Source organism: Mustela nigripes, chromosome 2, assembly GCF_022355385.1.
Source record: "Mustela nigripes isolate SB6536 chromosome 2, MUSNIG.SB6536, whole genome shotgun sequence".
Classification (NCBI taxonomy): Eukaryota; Metazoa; Chordata; class Mammalia; order Carnivora; family Mustelidae; genus Mustela; species Mustela nigripes.
This window is the reverse complement of record NC_081558.1, coordinates 60,217,619-60,242,479: the sequence shown is the minus strand read 5'-3', so window position 1 is coordinate 60,242,479 and position 24,861 is coordinate 60,217,619. Positions and strand designations below refer to the sequence as shown.

Below are 24,861 nucleotides of genomic sequence, written 5' to 3'. Positions count from 1 at the left end.
TTTTTAAAGATTTATTTATTTATTTGACAGACAGAGATCACAAGTAGGCAGAGAGGCAGACAGAGAGAGAAGAGGAAGCAGGCTTCCCGCTGAGCAGAGAGCCCGATGTGGGGCTCGATCCCAGGACCCTGGGATCATGACCCGAGCCGAAAGCAGAGGCTTTAACCCACTGAGCCACCCAGGCGCCCCAACATCGCTTGTTTTTATTGCATGTCAGTACTCCCGGTTCGCTCTGCTCCCAGTCAAAGGGAAATACGTGTGTATGTATTTCCCAAAATACGTGTCTGTGCCTGGCGGGGGCGGGGGTAAGGGGTGGGCGGTCTGCATGTCCATGTCAGGTTGCCCATTGTCATTTCTTTTTTTTTTTTTTAATTTTTATTATTTTTTTATTTGACAGACAGAGATCACAAGCAGACAGAGAGGCAGGCAGAGAGAGAGAGGGAAGCAGGCTCCCGGCTGAGCAGAGAGCCCGATGTGGGGCTCGATCCCAGGACCCTGGAATCATGACCTGAGCTGAAGGCAGAGGCTTTAACCCACTAAGCCACCCAGGTGCCCCCCATTGTCATTTCTTAGGACAGACCATTCTAGAGTCAGATACTACGTTCTCTTTTTTTGTCATTAGGTTACCCCTTGTTTATGAAATTATGGTGGTCGTAGATAATACTAGGTCATGGTGGGGTTTTTTTCTTTTTAAAATATTATTTTTTTAAATATTTGATTTATTTATTTGAGGAAGAGAGTGAGTGAGAGAGAGCACAAGCAGGGTGAAGGGCAGAGGGAGAAGCAGACTCCACGCTGAGCAGGGAGCCCAATGCAGGACTCCATCCTGGGATTCCATGAACATGACCTGAGCCGAAGGCAGATGCTTAACTGACTGAGCCACCCACGTGCCCCTCTTTTTAAAATATTCCTAGTTCGTAAGAAAAAAACTAGGAAATGAAGAGAAGCAAAGTTTAACTTTCTTCAGTAAAGAACAGTGAAAAGCATTCTTCAGAACACAGGTAGGGGGGCGCCTGAGTGGCTCAGTGGGTTAAAGCCTCTGCCTTGGGCTCAGGTCATGATCCCAGAGTCCTGGGATCAAGCCCCGCATCGGGCTCTCCTCTCAGCAGGGACTCTGCTTCCTCCTCTCTCTCTGCCTGCCTCTCTGACTCTCTGCCTACTTGTGATCTCTGTCTGTCAAATAAATAAATAAAATCTTCAAAAAAAAAAAAAAAAACCACAGGTAGGCAAGGAAAGCTATTTCGAGAGCATGGCATATAATGGAAGGCATCTGAGTCACCAGGCCATCGCCATTAACTGGTCCACCTAGAGAGAGTAGAGCAGGTGGGGGTGAGTGTTGAGGAGGGGCTAACCCTGGACCCAGGCACTGTGTGGCCCCTTGACACATGCTATATAATTTACCCTCCAAAGTCTCTTGAGCTAGATGGTGTTACCTCTTTCACAGCGGGGTCTCAGAGAGGTTAAATCATTTGTCCCGGGGCGCCTGGGCAGCTCAGTGGGTTAAGACCTCTGTCTTCAGCTCAGGTCATGATCTCAGGGTCCTGGGATCAAGTCCCGCATGGGGCTCTCTGCTCAGTGGGGAGCCTGCTCCCCCGACCCCTTCTCTGCCTGCTGTTCTGCCTACTTGTGATCTCTGTCAAATAAATAAATAAAATCTTTAAAAATAAATCATTTGCCCAAAATGTCACAGGCAGTGTAATCTAAAGTTCCCAAGCCTCATGGTCTGGGGTATGCAAGAGAAGGTTACCCTTACATCAGTCCTCAGTAGGAAGCCACAGGACGGCAGCACCCACGACCTTCCCCCCATAGCAGTTGGGGGAAACTAGGGAGGCTTCTCCAAGCGTGCATGGACAGTCCACCCATAGGGGCCTGCTTGGGGCCTTTATAATTATCTAGGGAGGACAGCAGTGCCTCCCAGAGGACAGGCCTCACCAGGCCACTGCTGCCCACATGCCTTCTCACAGACAGGTTCCAGAGCAGCCATGTCAAGGCCAACATATGACTTCCGTACCCAAGCACTTCTGCACCCATGGGCCCTTTCCTCCATAGAACCCACTAACAAATCAAATTTTACAACTGTGAAGGTATAAAGATTAATATAGGAATATTATGAATTAAAACATGTTCCTGGACCTAAGAGTTCTTTTTTATCTTCTTCTTTTTCATTTAAAAAAAAATAAAACATTTTTATAGGCTCCTAAAAGAATGATGAGCAGTGGGCTCCATGCCTGCTGAGCCCAGTGGACAAGAAGTGGGAGTCTTTTGCCAGAATGGGAATCCTCTCACCACTGCCCACCCCTGTTTCATGGATTGGCCCATGGACCTCAAAGCCTACTGCCTCTTTCTTTATCTCACAAAAACCCTAGTGCTCAGGTCCCTCAGTCTCTACCTGTTTAGCTCTTCTATTCTTGTTATAGGCATTGGAACTGTTCCCAAGCTAGAAAAACTTCTCTTCTGCCCCAGACGTCTGCATACGTCATTTAACCTGGAAGGCTTTTCTCCTCCCCACATTGTATTTGATAAGATCATATCAAGACTTACATCAAGTCTAATAAATAGACAGCCGGGCCTCTGTCACAGCCTCGGTCCATCACATGCAGCCCGACATGGGATCTGTTTTGGCCCCGCTGAGTCAGGCAGACACACACTTGAGCCTGGGTGGAACCAGGCCTGGAATCAGGCCTTTGGCATCCAGAGTGTTCCCTCTCTGGAAAGCCAGGCATTTCATTTGCTCCCACTATTCGCGTTTGGCAATCTTGGGATATTCTGGTAAGGAGCATTCCTGTCTATTCCAGCTTGAAATGAGTCTGCATTTCTTTGTCCAACACAATGCTTTGAAATGAATGATGATGCTGGAAAAAAAAAATCTCAGGAGAGTTTACAAGGATTGCTACTGATCAAGTATATCTATCATTTAGGCCGGAAACTGTCTTTTCTTTAGAACTCTGTAGACTCAGAATCTGTCCCTGGGAACACCTTGCATTCTGCTTGTCTTGGGCAAACGGTCTATAAGGAAGAGTAAATGGAAGAGGAATTCGTTCTGGCAGCATGTTTTATGTGAAGGGGGAGTACATGGGGACGGGATGGAGAGATCACCACAGCTAAAGTTTGTGGGGAGTGAGACAAAAAGGAAAGAAGTCTTGCTTCTCTCTGCAGTCCCTAGAGAGAAAAGCAGGAGACAGCTGGGGTTTATGACTCGGGTCCTGCCTTGCTCTTCTGCTTTCTTGGGCCCATTGAAATGGCCCCCATGGCAGGACCCCAGCCCCAGAGTGATCCGTAACCTTCTGAAGGGTCTGCCTTGGTCCTGCTGTTGCTTACAGGCAGCAGGAAACATGACTCTTTGCTGAGGTTCCTTACTGTGCCGGCTCTGGTGAGTGATCAAGGGAATCGGAGTGCTTCTCATTACCTTCGGTATCCTGAGTGTAGACTGTTTGGGTCAACCCCAGAGGTAGTGAGAGGTCACCATGATGGATTTGATGTTCCACATGGGTCTGGGACACAGACTGACCCTGGCAGGGCACACTCAGGCTCTCAGTAGTGACCACTGAGAACCATGCCCCAGCTGCTCCAAGCCATGGTGGCACACACCAAGCATTTAATAAGGGAATCGCACGGGTATCTGGCGTTCATTATTCATTATTTAATTTGTATTTCTTTGATCACTAGAAGGTTGAATTTGTTATTGCATGGCCATTTCCATCCTATCATCTGTGGGGCCCTTGGCCTCAAGTGTCCTTGAGACCAACCTTCCTGTTCCGTAATTGCCCCTATGCTCTCTGCTAATGTCCACACTTTCACCTCTCCCTTCTTTGATCCCATGAAACTGTCACATTGAATCCATCTTATAATTACTCTCTGGAGTACCATCAGCTACATAATAGCTCTCTTTGGGCTCTCAAATTGTGCTTTGTTTGTGCCATTCAGCTAGGCCCTCCGGGGCTGTAAGCAACAAAGCAGAAGGATCCTTTAGCTATTCACTTCTCCCACACACAGGGCTTCCTGCCAGCACCCCGGTCCACACCAGCTTTTCATCTGAACAAAACCCTGACCAGTGCTAAATATAGCTTTATTTAACATAATTGTACAAGGTGCTTTCTACTTTTAAATCTAGACTAGCCAGGGAGTGGGACATTTACATAACTAGGTGGTGTCAGCCCTGATTTCCTTTATTGGAGTGGTGAGGAAACTAAGGAACGGGGAGGTTTGTAGCCCTGCTCCTGTCATAGGACTAATTAAATCCCAGGTATCTTAACTTCCGGTAGGTGCGCTGTTCACTCCCACCCCCCATATCCAAGCAAATAACCCAGTCCTTGGTTGTGGGCAAGGAGCCCCTGAATTCCTGCAAAGGCTGGTGGATGGCAGTGTGTACTTCCCCTCTGAGAGCTCACCCACCAGACTGGGGGAGGGGTGCTCCCGCCATCTGACTCACCAACCAGAGATCTTGTCCAGTTTGCATATACTTTTTTTTTTTTTTTTTTTTTTTGCCACTACCCCCAGCTGGAGGCTAGTCAGCTTCTGAAGTGTTCCGGGGCTTTCCCCAGACCACAGAGCTTCCAGGTGAAGCTGTGGTACGCTCTTCAGCCCAGCTGCCAGGTACTGCCACATTCTGACTTAGTGGCAAAAGCAGATGCCTTCAGGGCACCTGAAGTATGTCTGCATGTCAAGTGGCTGGCGTAGGACTAGGCATGCCATGAGGGCAGTGCTTTACCCATTGTCCACTTTATCCCAGCACCTGGAACAGAGTCTGCACACCCTAGACTACCCCCAATAAAATATGTAGGGGGAACAGTGAGATCTGGCAAGTACGTGTCTCATGGAAGCCATTCTTGTTAAAAAGCACACCTCTGGGCAATATTTGGCTTCCAGCTTCCAACCCTTATGGTTGAATAAACAAGGCTATTTATGGATAGAATGGAACAATGACCACCAAGCAACAGTGATGCCCCGCTTCTCGCTTTGATATAATGTGTTCGGTTGGAGTCAGGACGCAGGACCAGTTTAAGCACCTCTTAAATCCTTCCCATTAATAACCTTGACCCTTTAACAATGTTGTCCTAATTGGAGACGTGTAAATTTTCACACTTTCTTTTCTAACTGTGCTGTGGTCTTTTTCTGAATCTTTTAGTCATATGCCTTTCTTTTCAAAAAAAAAATATACAAAGAACACCCCTTTTACCAAATAAGGAACAGACTTTCTAAACACAAACTTATGTCCTGAGAGAAGGGTGACAAATCTGCTTTCATTCATACAACGTCACTTTTTCTAAAATGGACTTAAGCAAACAGTGGCAGCTGTTTAGTGCCAAAAACATTTTGAGCCCAATTCATCTTCACAATCCGCCACAGCGAGTCACAGCGTCCTGGATCACAGGGGACAGCCCCTGTTTCTCCTCCGGTGAAGTGTTGATCCTGGCTGTTCCCAGGGACACTGACCTTATTCCACTGGGTCTGTGTCATCGTCCTTCCATCCCATTCTCCCAACACCCCAGACCCATTTGTTTGGGTTTGTAGCAAAGTCCCCTGAACCAAAAGGAATGCGGCTCTTGGGTCAGCCAAGCAGCTGTTCTAGAGCAGACGGGCTGGATGGGGAGCCCTCTGGGCACACGTGCCTTAACCCTACAAAGGGTTGACAGATATGAGACCCTGTGCCTCAGCATAGAGGCCCAGAGTCAGCTTTTAGACTGTGACTTGTCACTTAAACACATCAAATCGGGAAGGGTATCAAAACATCCTCTAGCAAGTAGAATCTACTTGAAAGAATGGAAAATCAAGCGATAGCCATCATTAATATTTTAGCCAGGATATAATCAAGCGATAGCCATCATTAATATTTTAGCCACCATTAATATTTTGGTACCTTAGAAGGTACCAAAAGCATTAAAATTCCAGATTTTCTTGAAACATTTTACTGATAAATTGTAAAAACACACACACACACACACACGCACCATTCAGCAGCAGGCAATATTTGACTTCCAGTTTGCAAGCCCTTTGATGAGATAAATAAACTGGGTTCTAGATTGAAACCATTGCCATCCAGAAACACCAGACTCCAGCCTACTGCTTGATGTTCTGTCCTCACAAACTTAAAGATGTGGATAACTTTTTGTGGTGGCAGTGCCTCTCTCCATCAGTGACCTTGGCCCAGATCTGGACTGATAATAATTTTCAGTCCTGAATGTAAAAGCTTGTGTCAGTGAGGACTATATTCAGCTGCAAATAACAGAAAATCTGGCCAACAGTGGCTTCAATGGTAGGGGACTATTTTCCTCATGTAACAAGATGTTCAGAGGCAGGGGTGACTCACAGTGGTTCAGCTGATCTGCGGCTGTCTGGGCCAGGCTCTTTCAGGCTTTCTGACCCACCCTACTCAGCATTTTGGTATTTGCCACAACTGCACACCTGTGATCAAGGTAGTCAGGAGTGGGGAAGGAGGGCATCAGCTGGATCTATTCACCTGGTTAAGGAAACCAAAGCTTTCATTGAGACCCCTGCGCAAGCTTTCCTGCCAGGCTTACTGATCAGAATTGTGTGGCGGGACTACCCCTGGCTGTGAGAGATGAGGGAAATGGAGGGTTTCTCCATTCAGCCTCTATGGTCAAGCAGAGCAAGGGAAAATGGGCTTGACAACAGGTGTGAGGGAGCAAAACACACAGGGGCTACTGACATACAACAGAGGAACTCTTCCAACACTCATTGTTCAGATGATGAAGCTGAGTTCTAGAAGTACACAGTAACTGGGTTAAGATCCCATCATCAAATGAAGTTAGAGCCAGATCTAGAACCCAGGTCTCTTAACACCCAGTCCAGAAGGCTCCCTAATGGACCAGCCAGGGTTGTGGTTGGACAGAGTCTGTAGCTGGAGCTGTATCAAAGAAGTCATCCTCCAGGAAATTAGCTTTGGTGATAAAACCACCAGCAGTGGACAGGGGATGGAATAGCCCCCCCTTGAGGTCGCCGTCTTCCCTGGAGGGGAAGGACAGTAGAAGGACAGAATCAAATAATTGTGTGTATCACAGAAGCCAGGCCACATCAAATCAGGCGACCTCCAGGTGCCCTCCAGCCAGGTAGACTTTTCAGTTTCTCGTTCTTTTGGCACATCGACGTTTGTGTGTGTTATAATGGAATCAGTCTCATGATGAGCACCGTGGTGATGTCAAATTTCCATGTCATTGTTAATGTGCTGTTCTTGTCTTCTCTTCCCTTCTGTTATTGGACCAAACAGAAGTATTCTGCTGTTTCTCTCTGCAACATCTCCACAGAAGTCTTGAAGGTCATCAATGCCACAGAGGAGCTGATAGCAGAGTCCTCAGGGCCCTTGGAGTTCCCACCTGTTCCTCCCGAAAGAGAGAAGGGGACATTTCCTCTCGGGATAGACCAAGTGAGACTGGATGAGCAGCTGACTTCTCTGGAAGAAAACGTAAGACAGTGGGGATGTTCCCTGTCTAGGGCAAACCAGTGCAAATAAGAAACCAATGAAGGTGTAGCCCATCCCAAACAGTGCAGGGATGCATACACACTACCACCGTAGCAGATCTATTCCCAGGGAGGCACCAGGCTGGGTTCTCCAGAAGCAGACCTGGAAATGTGGGTTTGCATGCAAGTGATTTCCTTGGAAGCACTCTGCCAGGGAAGCTGGTTAGGGAATGGGGGAAGACGGGGAAAGGGAAAAAGTCAAGGGAAGGTGTGACCTTTTTTTTTTTTTTTTAAGATATTATCTGTCCGTTTGACAGAGAGAGAGAGAGAGAGCACACAAGCTGGGAGAGGGAAAAGGCTCCCCACTGAGCAGAGCCCAACATGGGGCTCAATCCCAGGATCATGACCTGAGCCAAAGGGAGACACTTAACCAACTGAGCCACTCAGGGGCCCCAACAAAGGTGTGACCTTAAAGGAAGAGTACCTTTGACCTGATCCAGCAGGAAGCACTAGGGCGTCAGTTGCATCTCAGGGTTGTCCTGACTTGAGGCAAAGGAATTGGCCTTTCCTACAGCCAGCAGACGGTGTCTTCTTGTGGGGGTGGGGGGGATGCAGAAACTGTAAAAGGGACCCAGTTGGGATCCAGGTGGAGCACTGCCACAGGGAAAGGGGGTGGTTGCCAACAGAATATAGGTCCCAAGTGGTCTACCCTGCTTCCAGGCTTGTGTGCTGGTAGTGGATTTTTCTAGTCTAACTTGGGAGGATGGAAAGGAGGTACCAGATTCTTACATATAAATATCCACACTCATTCTTGAGTGTTTTAATAAATTCCTGATGAGAATTTCCCAACACTCCAGACTAGGGGGTGGCACAGAGCTTGGGACAGTAGCCACTCGGGCCATAGTCTCTGTCACCAGTGGGCATAGTCCTGCCCATGGACTCAGGTAGTTCCATCTTTCCGGACCCAGCAGAGTCAACCCTGATTGTGGGGTGCTGTCATGAATACAGTTCTCAGAAATCAGGATCTGTTAGTACAGGTGATTTTTGCAAAAAGTTGGAACAACGAATCAAAATGACTCAAGGTTTTTTAAAAAAATGCCAATAGTTGCTTTATCTTAAAAGTTAAAGACTCTCTCCCTTGGAATTCCCATAAAACCTAAGTAGAGGTCTGTTTGTCCCTTGTCTCCCTGTTACTGCCCTTTCTCTCCATTCATCTGTCCCCATTAGATTGGCACCAGTGACATTTTGGGTTCAATAATTCTTTGTTTTGGGGGGTGTCCTCTAGGTGAAAGATGTTCAGCAGCATCCCTGGCCTCTACCCATGAGATGCTGGTGACATCAAACTGTGACAGTCAGGGTGCCTGGGTGGCTCAGTCGGTTAAGTGTCTGCCTTCAGCTCAGGTTTTGATCCCAGAGTCCTGGGATCCCCACGTCGGGCTCCCTTGTCTGCAGGGAGTCTGCTTCTCCCTTTGCCCCTCACCCCACTTGTGCTTTCTCTCTCTCCCTGTCTCTCAAATAAATAAATAAAATCTTTAAAAATAAAAAAAAGGAAAGAAAAAGAAAGGAAAGGTAAAGAAAAAAGAAAAGAAAATGTTTATTAAAAAAATATGACAGTCAAAATGTCTTCAGGCATTGTCCGATATTGGAGGGGGAGAGGCATGGAGGCAGGAGCCCAGTCATCCCCAGATTAGGAATCCACTGTATGAATCCCTGCAGAACACCATCTTTCCCCTGAGTAGCCCCAGCCCTTGCCCAGAGCTTGATGCGGAGGTGCTAGAAGAATGTTTACCTGATACATAGTTCAGTCGAATGAACTCCTTTTCTTGGAAAGAAATGTTTTATTGCTAACGTGGAGGGTCTCTGTTCTTTAAATATGTCTACAATACAGTTCTTTCAGTATTGATAGTTCTAAAAATAGCCTTAATCCTGGACACGCAGAGCAGAAAAAGTTAAAGTCAAGATATGGCTCACCAGGAAAGGGCTGGTTTTCTTTACCCAGTATTGTATTTTTTTAAAAATGCAATATGTGAAACATTCAGATTTAAGAGGTGACTGTGGGTTCCCAGGAAACACTTAAAGCAAAGACAACATGCCTTTTTTTTTTTTTCCTCCAAGGGGCATGTTGAAAATGCAGTGGCTTTGTGGGAGTTTTCCTTTTGTAAGATCATTTTATTATACACTATGTTTCTTTCCTTGGGTTCTTGAACATTTTCAGGTGGAAACACATCCACTTAACCCGCTGATGTGAGATGTCAGAAACCCCAGCAGGGACCAGCGCTCTAAGGCGGGGGGTTTGTAATTCCTTGCACCCCTGCTCCCCAAGAGTTAACTGCTTCTTCCCCCTCCCCCCTTCCCCCTTCCAGCTTTACACATCGCGCCTCATAAAAATGTCTCCGTTCCTTTGAATTCTGTGGTTCTGAGTCAGAGAAGGGCTGACTCTTCTCTTTATCTCTTTAGAGACAAAGATCACAGAGCCCTGGGGCCGGTTCTGCTCTGCAGTTTCCAGGACGGAATTCAGCGGAATTCAGCGAGCAGCCTAAGGGCGGGGCTGATTCTCCAGCGGACCTCTGGGTGCCGCGGATTTAATGGATTTAATTAAACCGGGGCTTTTTGTCCATCTGTGCTCTAAAGGGCGCTCCTTCGTTTTTCATTGTCCTCGGCGGCCCTTGCTCCTTTGTGCCGAGGAGCCGGGAGCGCCAAAAATAGAACCGGAGACACCTACTCTCACCTTCTGGACATTGGCTACCACGGTTTCAGGAAGGGACTATTGTCTGAGGTGTGGGTAAGGTTCAGGGAGGCTATAGCCTGTAGCCCCAGAGAGTGGCAGTCGGAGCTGGGGCAGGGGTTGGGGGGTGGTCTTCACCCCTGGGCTGTGAGGTCCACGGAGAGCAGGAGCCTGGAGGAGCGCCGCCTAGTGGGAGCTGTCTCCTCCTCCTGCCATCCATCTCCTGCCGGTTGTCTCCCAGGGGCCAAACCCATCCTAGCCAGCAAGGGTGCCTGGGTGATGAGGTTCACGCAGGTCAGCCTCACAAAGAGGGCGGGGCAGAGAAGGGTGGGAACTGGACCTCGGGGTCAACAGAACCACTGGCATGACCATTCTCAGACCTTTGGTGTAAGGAGTAGGGACCCATAGATGCCATCTTGTGGATTTAGGCAGGGTTATGAGTGGGAGGGAGGAGTGGGCTCTCTCACACCTCCCACCACCATGGGAAGACCTTCCTCATTCTCTTTTTTGCTAATCGACCAACAGCCTGGAGCACCTGGTAATTCTCAAGAGAGAGACAGAGCAGTAACAGCCCCAACTTCCCTTTTAGTGCTGCCCGATAACTTTTGGCAACACCATATCCCATGGTCTGTATCTTTAGTGGCCTCAGACACAGTAGAACTTCCCTAGGAGGGAGCCCAGCTCTGTCACAGAATCTGGGAGCAGGCAGAGGATGTTGGTCCTCCTCCTCAAGGCTCTTGGGTGCTCTCCATGGTACAGGAGAGGACGTGGGCCTGGGCCTTGTTGGAGATGGTTCTGGCTACTTCGGTGGTCCTCTGACTTCCAGAGCAAGCAAAGAAATGCTATCAATTACTGTTTAGGCATAGTCCTCTAGAATGTGTTTCATGGAAGGCAAGTCCAACAGGATACTATAAAATCATATCCGTTTCAGCAAGATGTATAGTCTTTCTAGGAAAGTTGAGAGCTGTGTTAGCATATTAAAGACTCTGAGAAGTACTGCAGCAAAGAAATCTGTTTAATTTTCTTTACCCTTGAAGCTTTGACCACAAAGTCCTTCCTTAGTGAAACACCTGTTCTTGTTTCTTGAACCATTTTGAGGAAGTTGAGTTGAACCAGGAGCCAGTCCATGAAGTCACGGGCATCAGTGGCTGGAGTTTGGAGAAGACATAGCTTACAGAGACATGGTAGCCATGGTTCTTGCCAAAAGTGAGCCTTTACTCAGCCAGCAATTCCAGGTTAATGGTTTTCAACTGGATTGTTTTTTTAAGACTAGAATAGCATTCCATTATCATAGCATGTTAACTTGGGTTATTTCACCCCCAGCAACAGAACCAACGTCAGGTTGATCTATAACCACAATAACTCAAGTACCTTTAGGTCAGAGTTTCAAGTGTAAAACATCATAATGTTGCAAGCGAGATTAAGTATTAGGGCATCAGGGGACAGGGCAGATAAAGACATGGGATCTGACATCAGCCCCCAAGAGCTCAAATCCCAAGTCTACCACTTCCCAGCTTTGAGGCATGGGGAAGTCACTTAACCTCCAGGATCTAACGTTCTCCTCTTTAAGACAGTGATGATGATCATAGCACATACCTCAGGGATTGCCATGAACATTGAAGGAGAAATGTCCCATAAAACCCTTGGCTTAATGCCTGGCTCAATAAATATGTGTGGTCACCATCATCGCCAATACCAGCCCATTAGGCACCATCACCTTGTTGGGGAGTTCCTGCTCAGCCCGCATCAGGGCCAAACCACAGAACCTTCCCTCACCCCCTCATGCCAGGAAAGCACACTTTCAGGGAACACAGAGTAAAAGATGAACATCCTGGCCTTGCTGAAGGCTTGGAACTAGTTGGCAGAGAAAACAAAGAATATTGGCAGATGACTACGTTGAAGACAAAACAAGAGACTGTTAAGATGACATAGCTGTGGGATGTGATGGTGTTGAGCTTTGTGTGTTTCCAGAAAAATCAAGGTTCTTGAGACTAAAGTTATGACAAGTTATGTTTAGCCCTATTGCCATACTCATTCAAATTATTCATTTCATTTAAATAATCATTCCAAATTTTGTTTCATTGCACAACCCTGTAAGTCTGAATTTAAAGTGATCTCATCATTTGCCTTTTATCATCTCTCCCTGCCTGTCTCTTTCTCTTTCCTCAATTTTCTTCCCCTCTGAAGAGAAGTTTTCAACTTCGTAACTTTTGAGACATAAATATTTAATGTTTTCTCCACTCAAATAGGTTTGAAAGATTCATTTATTTCCTTCGTGTGACAAACAACAAAGAAGTGTATTTTGTTTCCAAGACAAAGAATAAATGTCTTATATTAACTGTGAGGATCTTTTAGAAACAGAAGTTCTCAGATTCTTGCATATGACAAAGAAGGACAAAACTAAGGGCAGACGAAACTATGGCAATCATTGACAGACAATTGATTCATGGCCCCCTCTCTGACTGAAGAATCACTTAACATGGCATCCACAGTGCCCGTCACTGCGGGAAGCTCCCCCAGCCCAGCTCATCGTGCCTAGCGTGGCACAAATGCACATTCATCAAACCTGCCCCTTCCTTTGTTCCACTTTGAAATGTTTTGTAAAATTGTCAGTTTTAATTCAGATGTGTGAATCAGGCCAGAGAATGGATGGAGTAGGAGCACCTCAGCGCTCTTCTCTTCCTCACCAACACTTGGTGTCGCTCAGTGCAAAACACTTGCCTGAATTGTGTGTGCAAGCTCTTGGCTTATCCTTTTATTTTTTTTTAAAGATTTTATTTATTTATTTGACAGACAGAGATCACAAGCAGGCAGAGAGGCAGGCAGAGAGAGAGAGAGAGAGAGGAGGGAGCAGGCTCCCTGCTGAGCAGAGAGCCCAATGCGGGACTCGATCCCAGGACCCTGAGATCATGACCTGAGCCGAAGGCAGCGGCTTAACCCACTGAGCCACCCAGGCGCCCTCCTGTTTTATTTTTTAACTCAAGTTAAAAGAGCATGTGTGACCGTGTGTTTTCATTCAAATGACTCTAAATTGCTGTGATTACATGTTTAGAGCTTTACATATGTTGATTAAGTTTCAAAAACTGCTCATTAAGTAATTAGCTTCTTTGGATCATTCTCATTCTGTGTAGTTGGTTGTTGCATCCCGTGACTATCTAGGCTGAAGGACATTTGTTTCGCTCACCCTGGCCGGCATCCCTCAGTCTGAATTATCCCAACAATTCTACCTTCTGTTTGCCCACTTGCATGGCAATTGCCTTATAAACTCATGAGTCAAATTTTTGCCCTTTAATTTTTCCTCAGATCATTCCCTTTACTAATTTTCTCTTTAATTTTCGAGGACTCTCAAAAAACTGATGGATAAATGGATTTGACATGTTTCTTTCAACATCACACAATTTTCTAAGAAATCAACTATTTTCCTACTACACATTTCAGGTTCATCTTAATGCTCTTAACCAGCTTCAAGCCAGCCGAAGATCATCAATCAGAGTTAATTCACTCAAAATGTGGAATTGTTTTAAATTAATTTCATCTCTTTTATGTTTTCTGATTTTTTTTTTCAGTTGCTAAATGCCAACCAAATTATTTCTTGGAAAAATCACACCATTGGTTTTTCTTTGTGTCTTCTGTCTTGGCATTATGGCTGTTATACTCACGGGACAAATTTTCAATTTATGTAGCTGACACCCCGTACTTTGGACTAGTTTTTCATATTTTCAAGACATAGAAGTTGCTTTTTCCTGCAGGAAAGTTTGGGGGAGTGGTAGGTGTGGTTGACAGTGAGGGGTTACTAAGACCCCATGCTACCGTTTCAGTTGGGGGCATTCCCTGACTTTTCCCCCAAGGCTGAGCCTGGTTCTCTGTCTGGGGTGCCCTGAAAAGACCCCACCAGTCCCAGTTCCAAAACTTGAGCTCAGAGGCTGTGCCTCCCCTTCAGGTGTACCTGGCGGCAGGCACCGTGTACGGACTGGAAGGCCAGCTGAATGAGCTGGAGGATGCCGCCCGCTGCATCCACAGTGGCACCGATGAGACCGAGCTGGCAGATCTGGAGGACCAGGTGGCTACAGCGGCAGCCCAGGTCCACCATGCTGAGCTCCAGGTAAGAACTCCCCCTCTGCCCAGATGGAGCACCTTCATGAAAGGGGAGAGGGCACCCTGTCTTCCACAAGAATGATTGCAGAGCCTTTCTATCTGGCACGTTCTCTGGCATGATTGCATGGTCCTTTTATGTGGATTCCACCAAATACAACTTTTAAAAATCACAGCCTTGATAATATAACAGATTTCTCTTTAAACCTATGTCACCTTTCTCTGATGAATTCTCTGTCCCACGGGTAGGTCTCCTGGCTATATGGGTTCTCATTCCACCCCAAGACCTCCCCTCCCCTTTATCACACTGTTGATTACTTACTTGATGGCAGTTTCTCCCTCTATACACTAAAAACCCCATGAGGACAGGACTACAGCTGCCTAGCTTAACACAGAAACTCCAGTGCCTAACATAATACTGGACATGGGTTTGGCACTCAATAAAAATGGCGTGAATGAACGAATGAAATGAAATTGTAGATTTCACAGACCAGTAATTTGCATTATTTAGATATGGTGGATTCAGAACTGAAATGATGTTATCTGTATCTTTGTGAAGACACTAGTTTGACATTTTCGTGGGTAGTCCCATGGCCTCTGACTCTGAATCAGAGTGGACTGTGGACAAAGTCGCTGATTCTCAAACTGGGGTCCATGAGACATGCTGGTTTCTGTAGTATATGTTCAGTGTAGACCTCTGGTTCAGTGCGATTTCTAAAGACCTTGCATCTTAAAACTGCACCCTAGGGGAACTGGGGTCAGTAGAAACCACCTATGCACAGAGAAGATTATGATCTCGAGTGGTAATCATTTCTTAAATAAATATTTTTGTTTTAGAGAGTCAAAAATCCCTAAAGCCATTGGCAGCATTAAGCACTCTCAAGAATGGGAGGTGCCCATTCTCCACCCCGTGGAAGAATTAATGCTGTGTTCTAGGAATGGTCTCCTTGCACACGGCCCTGTCGACTATTCATTATCAGCAAGAATTGCTGAAGAGCATCTCTCCTCAAAGACAAATCATTTTCCAGAAATACCACCTAACATGTAATCAATTTATGGTCAAAGTTATACAAAGTAGAATAAAATCATTTGTTTTCTGAGGTACAGTTTGGTGGTTTAGCAAGAAATAACATCATGTATGGGTGTTTGGCAGGGTTTTACTGGATAGTTATTCGTGCTCCTAGATATTTCTAGTCTTAAATTATTGGAACCATGTTTTGTGGCAGAAAATCCTGGAGTCCAAAATGACCATGTTCTTTCTGTTTTAATGTGCCTAGTCTTTATACATTTTAAAATATGACAGTAATGTTATCAATAATACCTATGTTCAGTGATCATTACTTGGTGCCACGAGTTTTACTCGACACTTAACCTCATTATTGTAATCAATCCTTTCAGCAATTCCATGACATAGCTGTTATTTTCCCCCTTTTTTTCCCTAGGGAGACTGGGGCTCAGAGAGGTTAAACCACTTGCCCAAGGCCAAATAGCTAAAGAGTGATAAAGCCAGGATTTGAACCCGTCTTTCTGACCTCACAGCCACATTCTGTACCAGTTTGTGCTGCGTGGTTTTCTGAGAAATGTGTTGGTCCTGCCAACAGACATATATCCACTTGCAAAGGAGTCCTTAATTTGCAAGGGAGGTTGTCAACACTGCCTTCGGTTTTATAGATCTTCACAACGTGGGAATCTTCAGTACCATGGAGACTCTCTCCCTGCTGCCTGCTGCCAGCTGCCCCAGAAAATAAGCCTCTCACTCCCTGTTGTCTGTTCTTATCCAAAGTTGTTCCCACGGAGGAGGGTAGATGTGCTAAACTGTGTTCTTGGATTAGGTCAGAGCCTAGGGACTCTATCACCCTTGGCACAGGATTGCCCAGTGCTCTGGGAGATTGCAAGATGACCCATGGGGCGGGGGTCTATTGTACTATGGTGCTGTCCACTATATCATGTGGCATCATCTCTATGGATTTCCTGGGGGAAGTTCTCTCTTAACTCTCAGTACCAGGAAAAGCTGTTCTTGTGAGCATTCAGTCTTTATCCTACACGGATCTCTTTGCTTTGGCTCCCGGTAAACTCAGAGCTGAATTGGTCATCCCCACTAACAAGTGTAAGGGCCATTGGATATGCAGTCTTAGGAAGGAAATGGAGCACAACTAGGTGGATAGATGGAGGGGAGAGAGAGAAAGAGAGAGAATGCAAAATGTAGGCAAAATCAGCCCTCAATAGGCCTCCTTCCTCTTTCTTTGGCTTTTGCCCTCTGATCTAAAACTCAAAAAATTGACCCCTTCTTATTCCAGAGCCTTATTCCAGAGTCAGCAGACTGTCAGGCTCTGGAATAAAATCATTTGTTTTCTCTGGAATAAAATCATTTGTTTGCTGACTGTCTGCTGACTGTCAGGCTCTGGAATAAGAGGTGAGGAGGTCAGGAGGTGAGCAGTCCGCTCTCCCATTGACCCATCTCTCAGGGCCTGATGAGCAAGGGCCTCCATCTGAACAGCTTCCAGGGAAACCATGGGAATCTAATCCACACCAGCTGCACATAACTGATAAAAGTTTAGCCTGCAGCCTTTCTAAGGGGGCTGTGCCGTTTATTGGTCTATAAGCTAAAGGAATGCAGTTTTCAATATGAAATTTGAGGAGTCAGAACAAGAAGGCATCTGGGGGGCCAGGGAGGGGCAGGGGCTGTGCAGTGTCTCCCCTGGGAGCAGCTTGGAGTATTTCACCGGTTGCCTTGGCCTCCTCCCTCCTCCTCTTCCTCTTCGGACCAAGACTACCCCCTACCCCCACTTGGGGATAGGGGATGCACCTCCCATATTCGCTGACCCTTCAGTCCTTCTCTCTGCACTTCTGCAGCCTCTGTCCCAGTAGGCTCTTTCTGAAGAGGTCCCTAGTAAATGACAGTAGAATTCGAAGCTGTCCTGAGCAGCTCGAGACAGTGGAGGGATGGGGACGGGGACAGAGAACTCAGGGTCCACCCAGATTGGCTGCTGGGCCGACTTTCAGGTTCCCTGTCTGATGCCCTGGCAACGTGCAGGCTGTGTCCGGAGGTCAGCAAGGCAGCTGTGATCCCCACATCCTCCTTCCACTCCGCGAGCCTGCTCCTGCCTCTCCCTGTGTCCCCCATGCCAGGCTTTGGCAGGTCCTCAGCGTGGTGAGAGCATGAGGGTTGGCATGAGTTGGGAGCTCTGCCCAGACCAGCTGTGAAGTGCTGGCTGGGTTACTTACCCTTCTGAGCCACAGAAGCCTCATCCATAGAGCCGAGAGAATGGGACCTCTGTCATAGGTTTATGAATGAGTTCCCATATTCACAATGCTTAGCAGGGTGACGGCACAGATTATTGCTCTTTTCTAAGAGCAGGGATTACCTCGTCTTCATCCCTGGGGACATGGGTGGGTTAGGGTTCTTTCTGGGCACTGACTGGGCTCTTGCTCTCTGTATCTGCCTTAAGACTCTTGAAAAGTAATCTGAACTCTCTCTAACCGTCTGATATTATGGTCCAGGAAACTGATGCCCAGAGAGAAGAAGGAGTTTCTCAAGGCACTTGTCCTTTTAATGAAAGAAATGGATTGGAATCAGGGGCTGCTGGGCCTCCCTCCTAAGAGCCTGTGCTGTGGTTTTGGCTCATGGAGTCATGGAAAAACGAAGAAGGACCTATAAATCATACTCGCCTTTCAAAGCTCGCATCAAGTGTGGCCCACTCTGGAAGCCTTCCTGACCACCCCCCGCCCCTCTCCCTGCCATGCTGGGCCAGGGCTCCCATCATGCCCTGGGCTTCCACTTATCCCCAGAGATATATCCCTGACAAGGGTGTTGATATTCTCTAGAGCTACCAAACTAGACATTTAAATTTACAAAGGAAGGCCTGTGTTTTATTTTCTTATTACAGCACTAGATAGAGAAGGGCTTGGTAGAAGTTGGACAAATGAGGGGTGCCTGGCTGACTCAGTCAGTGAGAATATACGACTCTCAATCTTGGGGTTGTAAGTTTGAACCACACGTTGGGTGTACAGATTACTTTAAAAAATAAAATCTTAAAAAAATATAAAAGAAGTTGAATGAATGAATGAATGAGTATACATCAAAGCAGATTTGTTCATTATAGATTCCTGTCATTTCTAACAAAGATTCTCCCCTCCTGTGCTTTCCCCCTACTGATTCTGTCTTTCTGTTGCATCAAGATTTCTGATATCGAGAGCCGGATTTCAGCTCTGACCATTGCCGGATTAAACATAGCACCATGTGTGCGCCTCACGAGAAAACGAGATCAGAAGCAAAAGAACCAGGTGCGTTTGTCCCTTACTTCATCTGTTGGAATATTGCACAACCTGGAACATTTAGATCAAATATCTTTATCTTTGCGAAGGTGTGTTGACAGCTGTGTTCTATTTGTAGGTACAAACCATAGACACATCAAGGCAGCAGAGGAGGAAACTGCCTGCCCCACCAGTGAAAGGTGTGCTTAAAATAAACCGCAGAACTACCAAAGAAATAATCCTGACTTACTTTGAGTTACTCAGCGATCTGAGTTTGAGGACCAGATCTAATGCAGATTACTCACCAGAAGTGCTCTTGTGAAGACTCTGTCTTGACTTGAATCCCCCAGAAGCAGACCCCAAGACAAAGGCGGGATTTGGGAAGCAATTTCAAGAAACTGGTAGGACAGGAGAGAAATGATTCAGGAAAGGAAATCAAGTCAATGCAGTACAATATAATTTGTAGTTTATTTCTCCAGGCAAATGAGACTAAAATACTGTCTCCCAGAAGTCCTTAGCAGGATTTATTGCTGAGGACTTCTGGGAGATAGTATTTTTTTTTTTAAGATTTTATTTATTTATTTATTTGTCAGAGAGAAAGTGTGAGCAAGCACAAGCAGGGGGAGCAGCAAGCAGAGGGAGAAGCAGGATCCCAGAACCCTGGGATCATGACCTGAGCCAAAGGCAGACGGCTAACTGACTGAGCCCCTGGAGTCATCCCTGGGAGACAGTACTGATGGCACCTCACAGTCCCCTGCCCAAAGAATAGGAAGATGAGGATTTCAACTCTCAACTATCATCCCCTGACATTTATGGGGGTGGGGGAAAGGCATTAATTCCCTGGTACTTCTGCCCCACCCCATACACGAGCCAAGAGAAAGTGACAGTGCTCGCAGAAGCATGCTGTTGGAATGTGCTGGATGCCAGAATGTGTGACATGTCTGGGAAATGTGGGCAGGGCACCAGAGGCATCTAACACAGTGCACAACCCACAAGGGATTCCAGCAATGCCTGTGGGTCCTCCTCATACACTGGGCATTTTCAACAATTTCCCTGGATTCAAGAGCCACATATGATGATGCCAAACTAGGAATTTAGATCTACAAATCAGAAGAGTAGACAATCAGAAGGTATGTTTGAGTCTTGGCTCCACCATTCTTTGTTCAACATTTCTTGAGTCCATAAAACCTTATACAAGCTTTGCACAGTGGCAGTATCATAGCCAATGAAGTTTATCAGAGGCACGATTATTGCTAATTGAAAACCTTATACAATTACAATGTGTTACAGATCCATTGCCCCTTATTTGAAACCTTGGATAAGTAAATGTTTCAGAATATCCTGGACATTAGAAAAGTAATATGTTACAAGTCCAGTATATTTCCTAATAGCCCCTGCCCCGTGGTGTCTCGGGCAGCAGCTGATAAACACTTTAATATCCTTGCACCAAAACATGAGAATGTTCACTCTCAGTGGGATGGACAAGGATTTTAAATGGCTATATGTCAGTGTAAGTCATGTTTGGCCATTGGACAATTTTGGCCCCAAAGTTATAAGGATTTATAACCTTGAAAACCTTTTATATTCCAGAATTGCAAATAAGAATTTATGAACTATGCCTGGGTTGCCTGGGTGGCTCAGTCGGTTAGGCATCTGACTCTTGATCTCAACTCAGGTCTTAATCTCAGGGTCATGAATTCAAGCCCTGTGTTGGGCTCCATGCTGAGCATGGAGTCTACCTTAAGAAAAATAAAGAAAGAATTTATGAACTATGGTGGATTATCTCCAAACTACCTTTTCCTGGAGAGCCACTAATGAGTCTTGAATTTGTTTGGTGTGTATCATAAAAATAAACATAAAATTAAAAACTTCTGCAGTCATACCTGTAGACTGGAATGAGATACCAAACCTAGAACCAAAATCTGGGTCATGGGGACACCTGGTCTTTCTTCCTCAACACTCGGACTGCTTCTGGGTACCACTTATTTCCATCTGTTTCCTTTTAGCTGAAAACATGGAGTCATCTTCAGTGACCACCACTAAAACATTTAACCACAACTTCATTCTCCAAGGCTCCTCGACAAACAGGACTAATGAAAGGAAAAACACCACCAAGGATTTGATGGTAAGTTGTGTCTCGATGACCATCACTTGCACTGTAGATGAGGCCTCCATTCTGTAGCCCTCCTGTCCCCACCTCCCCCATCAGAGCCCCAGGAAGCATCCTTCCTGCCTGGTCTCACGGTCTTCCCTGGTCAGGGAATTGGCAGTTAAGTGTGCCAATGAGAAGCGATGAGCACCCTGCCTGGTATTGCTAACCTCTTTGATACAGGGATACATCCTCGCAACTCCTTGTAGGGGTTGATATGAGAGAACTAAAAATGGGTACATAGGAATGTAGGGTCTGGTTGAGGTATCAGAGTTTGCATCCTGTTTTTGATCCACATTCACTCATCCTTAAATTTCTTGTGAGTCATTAATTACTTGTTGTGTGTTCCTGAAAAAAAAGTTCAACAGCTGTCTCGAAACACAAAGGAAGGGACAGTAGATAATTTGCACAAACTCTGGAGAGCTTGTACAGAGGGCTAACGGATCATTTGACTAAACACCTACCTATGCCTGGTGGGGCTTCCGTGGGAAGTGATAATCCAGCTGAACTGACCCCATGGTACCATTACACTGAGGGCAGATAGCATCTGGGTGACAAGACTGAAGCAAGGGCAAGTTTATTCTTCTGCCTTTTATGCATCACCATTCTTCCCTTCCCCTTCCTCCACCTCACGGTCCTTGTCCCCTGAGAGCAGGAGCCCCAAGTAACAGCATAATGGTGGGCATGTCCTTTGGGGTTACAAATCACTGCATCTCTTGGGCATCACATGACAACAGCTCTGCCCACTGCCTCTTCTTCACTGCTCAGCCACTACCCCTGACCTTTTAAAGTCCAGTTACCTTGCTCCCGACTGTTACTTCAAAGAGCTAAAAAGATGCGTTTATCACATTTTAAAGGGCAGACCATTAGTGCCAGGGAAGGAATCTGTTATAAATAAGATAGTTAAAAACATTACCTTTCCTAGAGCTAGAACATAGATTAGTGGTTGCTAAGGCCTGTGGGGAGGGGCCATAGGAAGAAACCACTTGGTGGGTAAGATGTTTTACTTTAGAGGCACAGTAGGCTTTGAAACTAGGTAGAGGTGGTGGCCACGTGACATTGTGAGTATAGCAAATGCCACTGAATTATTCCCTCTCTGTGGGGTGGAGGGGCAGAAGGAGAGGGCGAGAGAGAGTGTTAAACAGCCACAGTGCCCTCTGTCTCCCCACAGGAGCCCACTCTGGAGTCAGCGGTGATGTATTAGCGTCCCGGGACTCCACTGCCAATAACCCACTGCCTCCGGCTGTACACGACAGTGCCTTGACCCCACAGCCATCAAATACTGTGCGGATTTCCACCTGAAGAGAGGGCCTGGGGAGGCCACGGTGCACTGCTGCACAGGGCTGTCCCGATACCTCACCCAGCAAGCAGTCCTGGACTTGGGCGCTGCCGGCTTGCCCACTCTCTGCCTTAGGCTCCCAGGGGAATCCCAGACAGCAAACTGAGACGCGGGCTTCCAACAGCAGAGCTCCATGTTCAAAAGATGCATCTTTTCCCTATCTGCTTTGCTACTATGTGTTGTCTTTAAGATTGTTTTTGGTTTTGGTTTTTTGGGGTTTTTATTGGTCCCTCTCATTCAAGTAGAAGTACGTGCCAACAGTTATTTGTCCAAAGGAAAACTACTGGGGGCTGGGGGGTGGAAGGAAGGGAAATCTGTATCATCATTTAATTCATCATCAGGTCTTGCTAATCTCTCACAAGCATCTTTGTCCCACAAGTGCTAAGGAAAAAAAAGTGCAAACGCCCCTGTAGTGAACATCAGGACTGTCCCATTTGGGGAGCGTGCACCCAGAGAGGATGCCGCCTTTCAGCCACCTCCTTCCTGGGAAGTTCCAACCTCCCCCACAGCCGGCACAACCAGTCATTCCCATCACTTTGCCATCACAAGCCACGAAGTGGAAAGCTCTGCCTCACTCATGCCATGTCCAGGCCTATCTGAAACAAGGTCTCACTGAGAATTCAGGGCTCTTCCCTGGACTTACGGACTGTCTCCCCACTCTGAAGGGGAGTGGAACTTGAGAACGCCTACCATTGGCTTAACTTTAGGGCACTGTCCAGAATCCACATGATGTGGTTTAGCGATGATCATGCGTCTAATGGGGTTTGGGTAAATGGATTCTTGCAGACAATAACCACGTGAGAAATTGTCCTCCGAAATTTATTTCCCAATAAATATTCAGCAAAAGTAATAGAATGACCTTAAAAGTAAACATGATTAAAGAATCACCTGGGGAAGAACAGGCATAAAAAAGGCAGGGATAAACTGAATTAGTGGACACAAGAGCTGACGGGAGCTCCACATTCCTAGTCTCAAATGCATGACTACGTAGAGTGTGTTTATAAAGACAAATGGAATGGAATTTCACACAATGAATTGAGCATTTACAACCTTTCTTAAATCTGTCCCTGGGACATTCTGAATCAAAGGAAGCAAATCATGAGAAGCAAGGGGATAGTTTGACCGAAATGTATTAAGTGACTGCTTTCAGGAAACAGTTTCTTCTAACTTTAATCCTTAGAGCAACGCTCTTTGGTAGGTGTCCCCATTTTTCAGATCTGGAAACAGAGGGGGCCAAAGAGATTAGTTTGCCCAAGTCACACCTTGAAACTAAGTCTGATTGGAAAGCCTCACAAAAGCCTCACTCCGTGTTTGTTTCAACTTCTACATTCTTTCGCTGCTACGCACATTCCCAGACCTGATTTGTTGCTGAGATGTGTGTTAGGATCCCTTCCTGACAGGGGTCTACCTATCTTCCAGTGATACTCCCTGCTGATGCTGTGTATGTGTTACCCAACAGAAATGACTCTTTGGAAATTAAGTCTTTGGCTTTTTTTTTCTGTTGGTGTGACTCAAAGCAGACAAATACAAATTTTAAAAACACAACAAAAAAAGATCTGAGTTCCAAATAGAATGTTTTCTTTAAGAGGCATGAAAAGCAACTATTGTTGTGTTACAGTGTTAAAATATTCAGTTTTCTTTGACAAAAATGTGTAAACTGTCTAAGCCTTGCAAAAAAAAGAAAAAAAGAAAAAAAAGAAAGAAAGAGAAAAAGAAAAAAAAAAAGAAGAAGCCTGCTCTATGGCATTCAAAATTTTATAAAGGTTTCCTTGTGCCAAATAAGTGCAAAGATTTAATTTACTATTAAAAACCATAAGTATATGTTATAGTTTCAGAAGAATTATTTTGTCATCAAGTGATTTTGATCTTCAGTGTCAATATTTATATTTAGATTAATTTTTATAAATGAAAATATTTTAATGGTTTAAGAAAATGAGGACAATAGGACCATATCTCTGATGACTTCTGAAAGTTATGCTTGCCTTCATGTTATATGCACATTGCCAAGAATTACTGTCAAGAGAAATGATAAAGAAGTAAAAGTCATTTATGAAAATAATGTATGTGGGTGTGCACTTTTTGGGGTTGGGGAAGACTGGGAGTGCCGAGGGGACAGGGAAAGAAGTCAATATTTAGTCATTGGAGGGGCCAACCTTCAAAGCTACTGTTGCCTTACACCCCCGTTCCTTCCAGTCTCACCACTTGCTTCTGGGTTACTCACTGTCCTGAGAGCCACAGTATTCAAAGCAGAGGGGGAGGAGGGGAACAGTGTAGATTTCTCCCTCAGGAGACCTTTCTGATGGTCATAACTTGGCGGGGGGTTGTTACTGGCATACAGTGGACAGTGGCCAGGGATGCTGCCAAACATCCTACAATGCAGAACCACCTGCAACCAAGAATTATCTCACACAAAATGTGATCAATGTCAAGGCTAAGGACGCTGGGACCCTGGAGGGAAGCCTGGGTGTGGGCAGAGAGGCCCCTGCACAGGAAGCAGGACTCTGAGTCTCCCAGAGTCTTTCACAGGTCCAGTGACAACTGTTGCTTCTCTGAGGCTGGCCTGTCCTGACACTGGATGTTGCCATCCCCAAGAAGAAGTAGGAACCCTCCTCCCACTGGAAGTAAATGAGTGAATAATAATAATATGGAGAGAAGCCACTGGCCTTCACCACCTGGTGGCTTAACACGGTCATATTCAAACTTGAGTGGGCATCAGAATCACCTGTTAAGACACAGATTTATGGGAGTCACCCAGTCATCCCCAGAGCTCGGTCTACTTTCTCTACATTACTACGCATGTGCCTGGCACAACAGTGTTTGCTAAGCACCGAGAGCAAACAAGCTAACATTTAGGTGGACAGGGTATTTCAGAAGTGGGGGAGAACA

The 24,861-nt window shown here is 46.0% G+C and overlaps 1 protein-coding gene and 1 pseudogene across 2 annotated transcripts in view; both read left to right on the top strand.

Annotated features, from left to right (window-relative positions):
* The window catches only part of MYRIP (myosin VIIA and Rab interacting protein), a 396,334-nt gene extending 372,300 nt beyond the window's left edge, over nt 1–24,034 (top strand). For both annotated transcript variants that reach the window (XM_059390489.1, XM_059390490.1), the window contains 6 exons: nt 7,226–7,420; nt 14,082–14,243; nt 18,413–18,517; nt 18,627–18,687; nt 20,494–20,612; nt 21,808–24,034. In XM_059390489.1, the coding sequence (XP_059246472.1) occupies nt 7,226–7,420; nt 14,082–14,243; nt 18,413–18,517; nt 18,627–18,687; nt 20,494–20,612; nt 21,808–21,840 (675 nt within the window). In that variant the 3' untranslated portion in view covers nt 21,841–24,034. The remainder of the gene's footprint in view (nt 1–7,225; nt 7,421–14,081; nt 14,244–18,412; nt 18,518–18,626; nt 18,688–20,493; nt 20,613–21,807) is intronic.
* Nucleotides 19,684–19,810, top strand: LOC132012618 (U4 spliceosomal RNA; annotated as a pseudogene).
* Nucleotides 24,035–24,861: the final 827 nt, after the last annotated feature.